Source organism: Colossoma macropomum, unplaced genomic scaffold, assembly GCF_904425465.1.
Source record: "Colossoma macropomum unplaced genomic scaffold, Colossoma_macropomum, whole genome shotgun sequence".
NCBI lineage: Eukaryota > Metazoa > Chordata > Actinopteri > Characiformes > Serrasalmidae > Colossoma > Colossoma macropomum.
The window spans coordinates 983,746-999,083 of NW_023494804.1; the positions used below are offsets into that span (position 1 = coordinate 983,746).

Genomic DNA, 15,338 nt, shown 5'->3' on the forward strand with positions numbered 1-15,338 from the left:
GCGGTACAGATACAGCAGATGGAGATCAGGATGAAAAACTCTGGACTTCCTCTTTAATGACTCTTCTCAGTTCACTGCCTACTTCACAGAGAGCTGGTAGATGAGAGTGAGGACTGTACAGCTGAAGGCAAACTGTGGCGCGTCATGCACAGGAGCGTCAAACTAAACTAAACCGAGAAAATGCAGGATTTATAACTGTATTCAGTCCCAGACGAGAGTATGAAGCTATGAAACACCTACCAAAGTATAAAAACTGATTAGAAAAGACTGAATGAGTTATGGAATGTAAAATTTTGGCACACAAAGTAGTTCATTTACAGTGTGAACTGCCTCTCCTCACACAGCAGTAAGAAAATATTAATGACATTCTGACCTGCTCGGTTTCACTGACCAGGAGAAAATCTCCATCTCCTACACATCATCACAGCGTGTTTAAAGGCGAACGCCACTGAACTACCAAAATTCCCCCATAATTCAGTGTGTGAGGTGTAAACAGAGAGATTCAGAGCGGTTTGGTGTGAAATGGTTCAGATGTCTTTACAGTGGTGGTGATGGGAACCAGGGGTCGCCATGACTACAACACAGATATAGACATTTTATTTACTATCCAGAACCACCAGTGAACCTACACGAGTCTTCTGAGTTTATATGGAATGTTGATGATGGAAAATAGTGGAAAATCTGAAATAATCAGTTTTCTTTGGGGACTATTTTGCCTCACAGCGCCCTGCATGTATCCCTCCACCATGAATGGAGTTTAAGTTCTCTAAACGATCATAAAACAGTGTCTCAGTCATCAGGCAGTGAATTCATAACCATTTCATGTAGGAACTTTCTGTGAGGGAGCTTTTAGAGGTGGACGTCTGGTTCCCATCAGGCCTGGATCAGTTAGTTAGCTGCCCGGGCACAAATGTTTGGTGGGACCCTTCCTGGCTACCTTTGTTGGATGGTCAGGGAATTTTTTACAATATCACAGTAGGATACATGAGGGTTGTGCAGTACCACAACAGTAGCATACTAACCGCCATAAGCATTTTTTTTACAAGTGGCACAAAACAATAGCAAGATTACTTACACATTAACGAGAGCACAGGTCACAACCAATCCAACATTTCATAAAGCATGATCCGCTCTTGGCTGGCAAAATATTTATCTCAATGAAGACAGCATAAATTAAAATCAGATGAAATGTGCATAATAAAGATGGAAGAAAGCAACACACTTAAAAAACTCACTGTTTTTACTTATATTTTACCTTTGATGGCTTTATGCGCTGAAGTAGACAGTTCACAGATCACTGCCAGCAAAGACAATGCGGCTTTTTTTATTTAACTCCGGATTTGATTTTGGAAATGGGCATCCTCTACTCTGTCGGAGTATCAGGTCACACTTGTACAGATCCCTCAGGCACATCTATTGGACATCTGGAGCTTCAGATTCAAAGTATATTCAACGAAACACTCACTGAATAACCTAAAACTTGACTGAGGTAATGGCAAACGGTTGTACGGGTGTAATGGTTGCTAAGCAGTGATTGGAGAAAGAAATGAAGCAGATGTTTAGGAAAGACATGCGTTTAACCCGAAGTCCGAAGTAGTTGAATTCTAGGCTTCACAACTTCAGAACGGTTTAAGCTAAAGACATGATCCACATATTAGAACATCCATCAGACCCGGCCCACTCGAGCTAGCATGACGTCACTGAGATGTGACATCAGCATCAGTGAGTAATTCGGCTCAGAAAATCACGTAAAATCCTAAATTTATTGCTTAGCTTTTGGCCTTCATATTCCAACAAGTGAGTGAGACCAGCTCCAACATGTTTAGATATTCTCATAATTACCCCCTAGTGGCTTTGTCCCCTGTGCACGCACACATGAAACCCATGGAATGATCCGGGCCTGGTTCCTATCACTACACTGTGAACAGTTCTGACTCCGTAAGTTTCTCTAGAACAGATCATTTCACACCAAACCACTCTGAACCACTCTGTTTACATCTTAACCACTTAATTATGCCGGAACTTTGAAAAAATGGTGGGGTTCCCCTTCAAAGCTGAGCTTGTATGGTCTGTCATGGATGTAAATGAGTGTAAAGTTTACAGCTTTGTATTCTGGCACTGTTTGGTGATGGTGATGTCTCCCGTGTGGAAATGGATCAGGTTGTGCTCCATAAAGGCTGAACTGCTTGTGGAGCTGAAGACTGAAGCCTCAGAAACATTCAGATGAACATCTGCAGTTTTCCATCCAGCCTCCTCACCGATGAAGAGCGATGATCGAGAGAGGAAATCAAACCTATTCATGTATTGATGTAGTTCTTCACTAATCTCTGTGTGCAGGTGGGGGAGAATCCCAGTGTTGGATAAAGTTCCTTCAGCGCGGTTGATGGTTCTTATGTAGAGTTTTAATCAGAGATGGATGATCCATCATCAGGTGCTGAGGTTCCTGCTCTTCATATCTCCCGAGCCTGAGAACAATCAGAGAACATCAGAGAAGTAAGAAAACATCTGAGAAATCAGAGAACATCAGAGAAATCAGAGAACATCAGAGTAATCAGAGAACATCAGAGTAATCAGAGAACATCAGAGAACATCAGAGAAATCAGAGAACATCAGAGTAATCAGAGAACATCTGAGAAATCAGAGAACATCTGAGAAATCCCAGAACATCAGAGAAATCACAGAACACCTGAGAGATCACAGAACATCTGAGAAATCCTAGAACATCAGAGAAATCACAGAACATCAGAGAGATCACAGAACATCTGAGAGATCACAGAACATCTGAGAGATCATAGAACATCAGAGTAATCACAGATTATCACAAATTCAGATTAACCAATATTATCATGTTGACTAAATTTTGACTCACCATGAACTCACCACCCGGTCTAATCATATGATTTCTGCCTACATTTCCCAGAATTCTCAGCAGGGTGTCAACAGGAAGTCTCCCTTCTCCTCCTCGGGTCAGGTTTTTAACTTGCCTAAAGGTGCAGAAACACTTCTTTAGTTTATTCTGTTCTTTACATTCACATTTCCCAAAATCCTGAAAACACTTTTACAGCATTTTAACAACAAAAAATTCCTAATATGTACAGAAATAAAATAATAAATTCTAAATGACGGACTGACCAAAGTCCTGCTGCGTTCTCCTGCAGTACGTGGATCACATCACCGTGCTTTATGACGAGGTCGTCTTTGCCGCACTTTAAGTGGTCCACCATCGCCCGGTACTTTCCAGGAACCTGAGGAACGCCAACTGTTCTGATGACCAGTGTGTGTTTGTACCCATAATTCAACATTTCACGACTACATTACTGCATTTCACCCGTAACTAATTAACACCCAGCTGGTCCTGCCTGCAGCCTGTCACTCACCAGCAGAGCATCGTCCTCCTCCTCAGAGTCTGAGATGAAGGACAGGTCGGTGGTCCAGTCCTCCAGGCCCTCACAGATGTCCACCGAGTTGGAGGTGCCGGGCCAGCCTGAAACACAACAGCAGGTCCTCAGAGTCCGTAACCAACAGAACTACAGCCCTTCATCCCAGCTCGGTTCTAGAAGGACGACTCTGAACCCATAAAGACATAAAAGTTTCTGAATAAACCAGAGGCTGCGCTGGTCCCTTCATCCTCACTCGCTCGCCATCCTCTACTGCATTAACCTCACAAAACAAAAGTCCCAAATGCCCCAACTTCCCCAAAATGCCCAAACGTGTTCCAACCTGCCTCAACTTGCTGCAAAATCTCCAAAACTACCTCAACAGTCTTAAAAGCCCCAAAATGTCCTAAACTGCCCCAAACTAATTTATACAATTCCAAACTGCCCCAGGCCCTCATAGATGTGTATAATTCCATAATGTCCCAAATGGCCCAAACTACCCCAATAATCACAAATAGCCCCAACCTGCCCCATACAGCCCAAAACTGCTCCATCTGGCTCAGACTATCCCAACAGTCTCAAATAGCCCCAAACTGCCCCATATATTGCTAAACTTCCCCAAATTGGCCTGAACTACCCCAAAAGTCTAATATAGCTAAACTGCCCCAAAAAATCTCAAACTACCTCTAATGGCCAAAACTACCCTTCACAGTTCGAAACTGCCCCAAACTACCCCATATAGTTCCAAACTGTTCCAAATGGCCCAAACTGCTCCAAATGTCTCCAACAGCCCCAACTTGCCATAAACGCTAAACTGTCCCAAATGGCCCACACTGCCCAAACTACTCCATACTCCATACAAACTACTCCCAAACTACCCTATACGGTTCCAAACTATCCCATACAATTCCAAACTGCCCCAAATGGCCCAAACTACCCACACAGTCTCTAACAGCCCCAGCCTACCCCATAAAATGCTGGACTGCCCCAAATGGTCCACGTTGCCCCAAACTACTCCATATAATTCCAAACCGCCCCAAATGGCCCAAAAAGTTCCCTATTTGTCCCAAACATTCCTCAAGACCAAAATGCTTTAATGGTCTCAAACTCCCTCAACAGTCCTAAGCCGTTCTTAAATCACACCAAATGAGCCCAAACTGTCCTAAAAGCTTCAAAAAGTCTCCAACCTGCCCAAAGACCCAAACCACTCCAGCGGTCAGTCAGCCCCAGACTGCCCCACGCTGCCCCCGTCAGGCACTCACTGCGGCGGTTGTGTTGCTGTGGGCGGGGGGAGAATACCACGGGGTCCGTCAGAACCGGACTGGTGCGGTCCGACTCCTCTGAGCTCGCTGGCGCCCCCTGCGGCTTACTGTGAGGAACGACATCAAAACAACCTGAGCAGCCAGCGATGTGGGCGGAGCTCCAGGGCATGCAGACGGACACTCTCTCCACTCTGCCCCCCAGAGGCAGCGCCGGACACCACAGGACAGAAACACAACATCACACGCCGTCACAGGCAGGAACACAACAAAAACAACAAAAACAAAAACAAAAACACCGTCACAGGCAGGAACTCTGACACAGAACTGGGGGAACGTTCCGATTCAAACAGCCACTGACAGAACAGGGTTCTCCTATAAATCTCTACAGTTCATATCATTCTCTGCATCTGCGCTGATACTGAACTTACACAGCTAAATAAACCAAATACACAGTATAACGGTGAACTTCAGAAAGGACTGGGTTTCACTTAAAGACCAAATATTTGACAAATAATTAAGTTACTGTCATTGATTTTTGTGGAGGAGGTTCTGTGGAGGTTAATAAGACACAAGGGCGAAACTTTAAAACCTGAACTGCCAAGTACATATTTAATAAACCACGTCATCTGAGAGCTCATCTCTGTGTATGTACAGTATTAAACATATATGCAAAAAAGTCTTGTCGATTCTTGTTCGAATTGTCCCGTTCCACCTTAAATGGTGCAGCAGTTATATTCTGTTCATTTAAAGTGGAATGGGGAAATTCGAACAACAAGCTGGTGAATGAGAAGCGACTTCAGCCTTGTAAAAAGTCGAATGTTGAGACATTTTACAAGAAACTGTTCAACTTTTGAGGACTTCTACTTTATTGGAGATGTGAGAAAAGCGGCTGTAGCTGAGCTGAAGCTGAAAGCAGAGCAAAGTAAGTCTGTGTTTTTGTTATATTATATTTTTAGTCTTTACCAGTACATCAGCACATACTGAGACAGATTTACAGCTAAGACGGTATAATGGACATAAAATGTTGTGGCTCCCAAAGTAGTTTAATTTTTGTTGAAAGAACAAAATGGGGTTGCGACCCCTGATCTTGGCTAACAGACAGCTAACAGACTGAAACCAGTAATAGTTGGGCTTTACAGGATGATTCACTGTAAAACCGCATGTAGAGAAAAGACTAAATGTCTGTTATGAGCTTCTAATGCTTTAAATGACTGTGTTTAAATAGAGCTGGACTTAGTATTGAACCCTTTGGTGAGAAATTAAGCTAAAATAACATTGAAAGTCCCATAGAAAATCAGCACAGCCCAAATCAGCAGTAAAGATATTTTAACATTTCTCAAGCTGCATTAAAAAATGACTTTAAAAGCGTTACACAGAATGGTTTTTAAGTGTTTCCTTTTTATATCTTTCAGTAAATTATTTTCAATTTCTCAATTAATTGTCAAAACAATTACTCAGTAATAGATACTCCGTACAGTAATCATGTGTATGTAAAAATCCTAAATCTTTCAGCTCAGTCTGAACACCTGGACGTCGCCTGAAGACTCAGATCATTTAACTGTAACATTAATAAACGTTTATCTGTTTTTAAACCATATTTAACATATTTGAAGGTTGTGTTCCTCTGTGTCCCTTGTTAACCTCCACTGCGCACTAAATTTACAGAATTTATATGTTATTTTCATGCACTGGCTGAATTGATACGGAAACTCCCCCCAAACCTGTTTCATTAAACACATTTACATTCACAGTACGGTCCCGAGGCTCGGACCTCCAAACCACATGCTGCTGTCAAACCTACATGCCAGCTGTAGTGACACATACCAAAGTAATAAATACCCAATCTGAACGATCTAAAGTGCTTCAGTGTGGAGATACAGAGGACCAAAGACCCTCCAGTGCACAAAAAACACCTTCTGGATTTTCAGCAGGCCAGAAAAAAAACTGACAAACATGCTTATCTGTCTGTGTCTGTTAGTTAAACAAACTTTAGACCAAAGAACAATCCTGAAAATTTCATGCATCAACGGTTAAAAAGGAGAGATTTTCCAAAATTTCTGCATAATTAAATGGTTAAGATGTAATTCAGAGTGGTTTGGTGTGAAACGTCATGGCGACCCCTGGTTCCTATCACCACCACTGTAAAGACATCTGAACCATTTCACACCAAACCACTCTGAATCTCTCTGATTACACATTTAAGGTAGAATTAGGCCACGCCCACTTTTAAAGCCTCTATAGCTCAGAAACGAACGATGATACAAGCCTAAACGTTTGCACACTATCAGTTGGGCACAAAGACAGAATTTCATGAAAGTGTCGAGCAAATGTGAGATGGTCAGTCAGGAGGTCTTCAGTGAGTTCAGACGGACAGAGTTACAGAGGAATCTGAAAAGAGGAGGAAGACGAGGAAGAGGAGAAACGCTCAGCTGCACTGAGCTTCACCTGTCAGCTAAAGGAGGAGAGAGAGGCTGATCCACACCAGAGTGACCATTATCTACAGGAGAGAGAGAGAGAGAGAGAGAGAGAGAGTGAGAGAGAGAGAGAGCGCGAGGCAGCGGTCAGAAAGAAACACAGCTTAACCAAAATTTGTCAAATTAAAGAAACACTTTTTAATAAAATCAACTTTGTGTAATTTAAAAATCGATTTCATACTTATTTATTGTTGTGTTTTTGTGTCTTAAATATAAATAATCTATCACTTCTGCTGTTGCCATTCATCATCTCTGTAGTGAAGGAGAGTGGTCAGAGCGCCCCCTGCTGTTGGCATTGCAAAACGTACATTTAAAATGAACTGCAGGTGATGCTGAAGGTGATGCTTATTGCAGGTTGTACAGTGTAACGTGCTGTGTTGCTCCATATTCAGATATATTTCACACTTTATCAATAATCTAAATAAATTAATTAACAGTGAAAGACAGAAATACAGCTTTAATGAATGTTTCCCCAAAATGGACTACAAACTGTGTTGGTGTCATTCTGTAGTTCAGCTGTATTTCACTGTTCACAGTTATGTGGTTTAGTGAAATGTTCTGCTATTATACTGTATCAGTAGCTGCTGATTGTATGGAACAAAATTAATCAGATATCAGAAATTTCCCCACAGAGAAATGAATGAAGGTGCAAGTGTTTCTAACACAACCAGCAGATGGCGCAGTTATCTGTTATTCAGTGACTTTAACACTTTGTTTACTTTACTGTTCACTTGTTGTGTTTTATTGTTTTGTTGTGTTGTGTTTTGTTGTGTGAAGTCTGAAGTAATTCATATTCCAACATCATTTATGTAAATTTTATGAATAATGAATTTTCAAGCACAAATAAACACAAAGTAGCGGAAAGTCTCTGAACCTTGGAGGCTCTTCTGCTGGTTGGTGAGGATCTTTCTGATCTCACTGAGCCACGCCAGCTTCACCTCTACCGTCGGAGCCTGAGGAGAAACAACACAGCACAGCGCCACCGTCAGGCTGAATGCAGCACTACCATCTGCCTAAACACAGCACCACTGTCAGGCTGAATGCGGCACTACCATCTGCCTGAACGCAGCGCCACCATCAGCCTGAACGCAGCACCACCAACAGGCTGAACATAGCACCACCATCAAGCTGAATGCAGCACCACCATCTGCCTGAATGCAGCGCTACTGTGAGGCTGAAGTAGCGCCATCGTCAGGCTGAATGCAGCACCACCATCAGGCTAAACACAGCCCCACCTTCACACTGAACCTAGTACCACAGTCAGGCTGACCATAGCACCACCATCATGCTGAGAGCAGGTCTTTGAGGAGATCAGTTCAGCTACACGTGGCTGGTTTCAGCTCAGTATGAACATTTCTGAGAAATGGAAGTTAAGACTGCCTCCTGGACTGTTTTTAGTGACCTTGCTGGGTTTAATGGTCAGACAGTTGCTACGTAAGCAGAGCTTGAGCAGCTTAAATGGAAAATCTTCACTAAAAGGTCTTTAAAGGTCTTTTGGGTTTAAGCCCAGGTCAGCAGAACTCTGCGGACATGTGCCTCTAAACCTCTGAGTTTACCAACAGAGAGAACATAGAGAGTAAACAAAGGGCCAACGTGGCTGCAGGTTTCCATTCCAACAAAGAAGAGAGCAGCTGATCAATCAACTAGACTCAGCTGTGCTCTCGTTTTGTTGGAATCAAAGTCTGCGGCCACACCAGCTTTTTCAGGTTCAGATAGAAGTCATAGAAGTTCCTTTAAGGTAGAATGTAGAAAAAAGCAATTATATCCAATTAGAGAGGCAGTTATGACCTTCTTAGGGACCTTCATCACTGTGCAAGCTTGAAGAGTTTAAACAGTTATGCAACCTGCATAGCAGTAACGCTGACCAATCAGCTCTCAGTAGCAGTAATGCTAACCAATCAGCTCTCAGTAGCAGTAATGCTAACCAATCAGCACTCAGAAGCAGTAATGATAACCAATCAGCCCTCAGTAGCAGTAATGCTAACCGATCAGCACTCAGAAGCAGTAATGATAACCAATCAGCCCTCAGTAGCAGTAATGATAACCGATCAGCCCTCAGTAGCAGTAATGCTAACCAATCAGCGCTCAGTAGCAGTAACGCTAACCGATCAGCCCTCAGTAGCAGTAATGCTAACCAATCAGCACTCAGAAGCAGTAATGCTAACCAATCAGCCCTCAGTAGCAGTAATGCTAACCAATCAGCGCTCAGTAGCAGTAATGCTAACCAATCAGCACTCAGAAGCAGTAATGATAACCAATCAGCCCTCAGTAGCAGTAATGATAACCAATCAGCCCTCAGTAGCAGTAATGCTAACCAATCAGCGCTCAGAAGCAGTAATGATAACCAATCAGCCCTCAGTAGCAGTAATGCTAACCAATCAGCACTCAGAAGCAGTAATGATAACCAATCAGCCCTCAGTAGCAGTAATGATAACCAATCAGCCCTCAGTAGCAGTAACAATAATCGATCAGAGCTCAGTAGCAGTAACGCTAACCGATCAGCGCAAGCTCACCTGCACCACGTACACCTCCTCTCGGCCGCTGTACCAGATCTCAAACTTCTTCACGTCTCCTTTAATGTTCTCCGTTATTCCCACAGCGCTCATCTGCAGAGGGAAGCACACTCAGCACGACTCAACGCACACTCTTAAGCTAACGTCCGTTCCACCTTAAATGGTGCAGAAGTTACACTGGCCCTTATTCAACAAAGCTGCGTACGGTTAAATCTGATAAACAAATGCTGCAGCTATTCTATTCTATTATAAGACACTGTGCTTCTTTTTTATACTACTGACACAAAACAAACAATAGAAAACACAGCTGTGTCACACACTGCAATAATACAGCCTTTAAATATGATACTTTAGGAAAATAATCACAATCACCTTGTTTTACAGTCTTAAAACACTTAAGACATTTAGTTTATTTCAAATTTTATTCTTTCCAGTGGTTGTAATTTTAACCTTATAAAGTTTGGACAGTAGGGGGCGCAGTGCACTCATCACTCCACCTCAAACTCCGCCTACCAGCACAGCAACTGGCCCATGAGCCACTGAATGCTGTCGTTTTATTGGCTCCCTATTGAACTATCTGTGTGAATTGGGACATGCTTGATGTAAATGAGGTGCTGTTAGGCTGGCGCTTGATTTCACACACTAAATTACAGCTGGGCGATATGCCAAAAATATAAAATCGCGATACTTTAACATCTGATCAGCTGGAACAGAGAAAAAAGAACGAGTAGTGCTACATTTAAAAAAAATACTATCAAAAACTGTGATTTATATTCAGTTATTGTCATTAAATCCAGTTAAACTGACTAATTTTCTCTCTTTATAATGAATCATGCAGTTGGTCGGTTTCTGCAAGCACTGACAACACAATATGATCAGAACAGCAGACTGTATTGTATTGTGACATAATTTATCATAATAATGATATGTATTGTCATACCGCCTAGACCTGCACTGAAGCTGATTCATCATCTGAGCTCAAATCTCCACTCAGAGTTTCACGAATCAGACGCAGAGTAGTTTGCATGTCGTTAAAAGTGATTGAATCTGTGCTCTAACTGTGACGAAAGAGGAACGTTCTGTTCCCTGAGGCACCGGAACGTAACTGCTGTACCATTTAAGGTGGAACAGAATAATCAGAATGAGAAGCTGGTGAATAGGGAAGCTGACTTCACCAAAACACTGGAGACTCCCATTACCTGTTATCTATATTAGCCTTGTAGCTCTAGTGCCAAAACTACAGGCACTTTGTCTGATGGATGTGAGGTAAGTGGGAGAAAACTGGGGGGGATTAGATGTGAAACTGTTGTAGACTGAATGGACAGGGCTAACTATGGCTTTAACCCTCCAAGATGCTGAGCGTTCGTTGGCAGGATGTAGGCTGTGTTTGTGTATCTGACCCTGAGGCAGTGTTTGAAGCTGTACAACGTCTGGTCTCCATTCTCCTCCCTCCTCTTGCAGAACAGCAGGGCTCTCTCGTGCAGGAACAGGTGCCTTTGCATCGGTTTAAAGCGTGCGATGTCCTTCACGCGCATCAAACCTTTACGCATCCACACGCTGAAGGAGCCCTGCATCAGCACCCGGCCCAGATCACTCAGCTCCCCCTGAGATCAGACACAACACACAGCTAATACACACAGCTGTTACAGGCTGCCTCCAGCTGCATCGTCTTGTTTGCAGATTAAAGGGCTGATATGCTACATGTTTCGGTTTATGTACCACGATTAGCTTTTATCTGTCACTTCCCAATCTCACTTAATTCATACAGAATCATACCGGCTATTTTTGTTACTGTGCCTTTAAGAGTGACATGTAAATGAACTCTGTTCTGACTGGTTGTCCTTTACTGTGCTGCTGAAACTGCTGTAGCCTGGGGCTAAACTGCTGTAGGCTGAATGGGTGGGGCTAAACTGCTGTAGGCTGAATGGGTGGGGCTAAACTGCTGTAGGCCGAATGGGTGGGGCTAAACTGCTGTAGCTGAATGGTGGAGCTAAACTGCTGTATCTGAATGGGTGGAGCTAAACTGCTGTAGCTGAATGGGTGGGGCTAAACTGCTGTAGCTGAATGGTGGAGCTAAACTGCTGTAGCTGAATGGGTGGAGCTAAACTGCTGTAGCTGAATGGGTGGGGCTAAACTGCTGTAGCTGAATGGGTGGGGCTAAACTGCTGTAGCTGAATGGTGGAGCTAAACTGCTGTAGCTGAATGGTGGGGCTAAACTGCTGTAGACTGAATGGGTGGGGCTAAACTGCTGTAGCTGAATGGGTGGGGCTAAACTGCTGTAGCTGAATGGTGGAGCTAAACTGCTGTAGACTGAATGGTGGGGCTAAACTGCTGTAGACTGAATGGGTGGGGCTAAACTGCTGTAGCTGAATGGGTGGGGCTAAACTGCTGTAGCTGAATGGGTGGGGCTAAACTGCTGTAGCTGAATGGTGGAGCTAAACTGCTGTAGACTGAATGGTGGAGCTAAACTGCTGTAGCTGAATGGTGGAGCTAAACTGCTGTAGACTGAATGGTGGGGCTAAACTGCTGTAGCTGAATGGTGGAGCTAAACTGCTGTAGCTGAATGGTGGAGCTAAACTGCTGTAGACTGAATGGTGGAGCTAAACTGCTGTAGCTGAATGGTGGAGCTAAACTGCTGTAGCTGAATGGTGGAGCTAAACAGCTGTAGCTGAATGGTGGAGCTAAACTGCTGTAGCTGAATGGTGGAGCTAAACTGCTGTAGCTGAATGGTGGAGCTAAACTGCTGTAGCTGAATGGTGGGGCTAAACTGCTGTAGCTGAATGGTGGAGCTAAACAGCTGTAGCTGAATGGTGGAGCTAAACAGCTGTAGCTGAATGGTGGAGCTAAACTGCTGTAGCTGAATGGTGGAGCTAAACTGCTGTAGCTGAATGGTGGGGCTAAACTGCTGTAGCTGAATGGTGGGGCTAAACTGCTGTAGCTGAATGGTGGGGCTAAACTGCTGTAGCTGAATGGGCTGTCGTGTGTAAATGGGTTTATAACATCACAACCAAAATGTAGCTGTTTTTGCAGCTTAGTTTCCATATATAGACTGTGTGGATGAGGGAGCGAGTGGTACTTCAACAATATTTACTTACTACATACATATTTTATGTAAAAAAAAAAAAGTGCCAGAAATTCAAGTTTCTAGCTGAATGGGCCCTTTAACACACACTATAGTACATTAAACCATTTACTCCACACCTCATAGCCTGTGATGGCAATCTGGTGCATGGAGTCATTGACAGACTTGAGGAGGTCCAGCATGGCGTTTAGCGCCCCCTGCAGTTCGGAGGCGTACGGAGAGTCTGTGCTGTGCTTCAGCAGCTCCTGCACACACACAAATACACAAACATACAAACAGAAATCAGTCTCAGAGCTCAGTACGGAGAGAAAAGGAGTCTCCAATAGTAACGAGAGACTAAAGAGTATCTCTAGTTCTGCACCTTCAGCAGGAGCTGGTACTTCGTCAGACGCTGAACAGGTTTGAGTAAATATGAATCCAGGCCCAGTTTGTGCTCCACCTTTCTCTGACACTGCTGCACAAACAGAGGACAGCAGCACTGTGAGGCCTCATTCTTCACTGAACAGCTACGCTACGCGTCCACCTGCGCTTTTCCACACCGCTGGTGGGCGTGTCTATGTTTCAGTTGTGGAAATGAAGGAACATATCTGGGATACAATCAGATACAGTGTTCATTTGTTTTTTAATTAGTGGAACAGACAAAAAAAGACCCATCAGTATTACAATTAAAAAATACTGTGATAAACTACGAATAAAAGGAGTTTTAGTCAATGTTTCCCATACTTTAAATGCTGTTCTAAATCCCACTGAATATGCAGTTCAGTGTTCTTAAAGGGGAACTCCAACAATTTTTCAGAATTTCTGCATAGTCAAATGGTAATGATATAAACAGATCGGTTCAGAGCGGTTCAGAGCAGTTCAGAGTCGTTCAGAGCGGTTCAGAGTGGTTTGGTGTGAAACGCTCTGTTCTAGAGAAACTGACTGAGTCAGAACTGTTCACAGTGGTGGTGATAGGAACCAGACGTCCACCTCTAAAAGCTTTCTAAAAGAAAGTTCCTACATGAAATGGTTATGAATTCACTGCCTGATGACTGAGACACTGTTTTATGATAGTTTAGAGAACTTAAACTCCATTCATGGTGGAGGGATACATGCAGGGCTCTGTGAGGCAAAATAGTCCCCAAAGAAAACTTATTATTTCAGATTTTCCACTATTTTCCATCATCAACATTCCATATAAACTCAGAAGACTCGTGTAGGTTCACTGGTGGTTCTGGATAGTAAATAAAATGTCTATATCTGTGTTGTAGTCATGGCGACCCCTGGTTCCTATCACCACCACTGTAAAGACATCTGAACCATTTCACACCAAACCGTCTCTGAATCTCTCTGTTTACACCTCACACACCCAGTTATGCAGACATTTTGAAATATTGGTGGAATTTCCCTTTAAGTACTTACAAAATGTGCTGTGATATAATTTATCACAATAATGTTTCATATTGTCATATTGCCCAGCTTTAGTTTTAATATAAACAGAAGCTTCCTTCGTGATGAAGGCCGGTCTTCTGTTGCCTGATTGGGAAAATGCGATATGGTGGCTGCACTCATTTGCATAAAGTAGAAGTCTGCTGAACTTCATCGCAAAATCCAGCAGAGCTACATAGAAATGATGTGAATGCGGGTGCAGTGAAGCCGCAGGTGGAGGTGTACTGCTGCGCTGAGGTTCTGCAGCTTAAAGAAGCTGAAGATGAGAGTCAGTACCTGGAAGAAGAGTGAATCTGAATACTGTCTCCACAGCGCCTCAGAGCGAGGCTTGTTCTGGCAGTAGCGCTCGTACACCTGGAAATTTGCCTTCTGCACAACCAGAGGAACAGATTCACACAAAGCCTTCAGTCCACAGGTAAACAAAACGCACAGGAAAGAGACACTGACAGCCAACCTCATACACTCATACAGACAATCTGAACCCTACAGGAGCTGGATTAGTGTCCCCTGGGTCGTCTGTCTTATAAATGATTGCTGATGGAGCGATTTTAATCCAGTATGAATCTGCAGTGTGTGTAGTTTTACAGTAATAATTGTGGAGTGATTTTAATCCAGTATGAATCTGCAGTGTGTGTAGTTTTACAGTCTGACAGTAATAATTGTGGAGTGATTTTAATCCAGTATGAATCTGCAGTGTGTGTAGTTTTACAGTCTGACTGTAATAATTGTGGAGTGATTTTAATCCAGTATGAATCTGCAGTGTGTGTAGTTTTACAGTAATAATTGCGGAGTGATTTTAATCCAGTATGAATCTGCAGTGTGTGTAGTTTTACAGTAATAATTGTGGAGTGATTTTAATCCAGTATGAATCTGCAGTGTGTGTAGTTTTACAGTAATAATTGTGGAGTGATTTTAATCCAGTATGAATCTGCAGTGTGTGTAGTTTTACAGTCTGACAGTAATAATTGTGGAGTGATTTTAATCCAGTATGAATCTGCAGCGTGTGTAGTTTTACAGTAATAATTGTGGAGTGATTTTAATCCAGTATGAATCTGCAGTGTGTGTAGTTTTACAGTAATAATTGTGGAGTGATTTTAATCCAGTATGAATCTGCAGTGTGTGTAGTTTTACAGTCTGACAGTAATAATTGTGGAGTGATTTTAATCCAGTATGAATCTGCAGTGTGTGTAGTTTTACAGTCT

General features: G+C 43.0%; 1 protein-coding gene across 1 annotated transcript in view; it reads right to left on the bottom strand.

The window, feature by feature from the left end:
• Positions 1-2,378: 2,378 nt before the first annotated feature.
• Positions 2,379-15,338, bottom strand: part of LOC118825138 (proto-oncogene DBL) — a 34,523-nt gene continuing 21,563 nt past the window's right edge. The window contains exons 16-27 of the mRNA XM_036595686.1: positions 14,413-14,505; positions 13,070-13,162; positions 12,828-12,953; positions 11,027-11,230; positions 9,627-9,719; positions 7,988-8,066; positions 7,085-7,136; positions 4,640-4,830; positions 3,378-3,484; positions 3,133-3,245; positions 2,870-2,984; positions 2,379-2,465 (exon numbers count right to left, since the gene is read on the bottom strand). Coding sequence (XP_036451579.1) covers positions 2,451-2,465; positions 2,870-2,984; positions 3,133-3,245; positions 3,378-3,484; positions 4,640-4,830; positions 7,085-7,136; positions 7,988-8,066; positions 9,627-9,719; positions 11,027-11,230; positions 12,828-12,953; positions 13,070-13,162; positions 14,413-14,505 — 1,281 coding nt within the window. The 3' untranslated portion in view covers positions 2,379-2,450. The remainder of the gene's footprint in view (positions 2,466-2,869; positions 2,985-3,132; positions 3,246-3,377; positions 3,485-4,639; positions 4,831-7,084; positions 7,137-7,987; positions 8,067-9,626; positions 9,720-11,026; positions 11,231-12,827; positions 12,954-13,069; positions 13,163-14,412; positions 14,506-15,338) is intronic.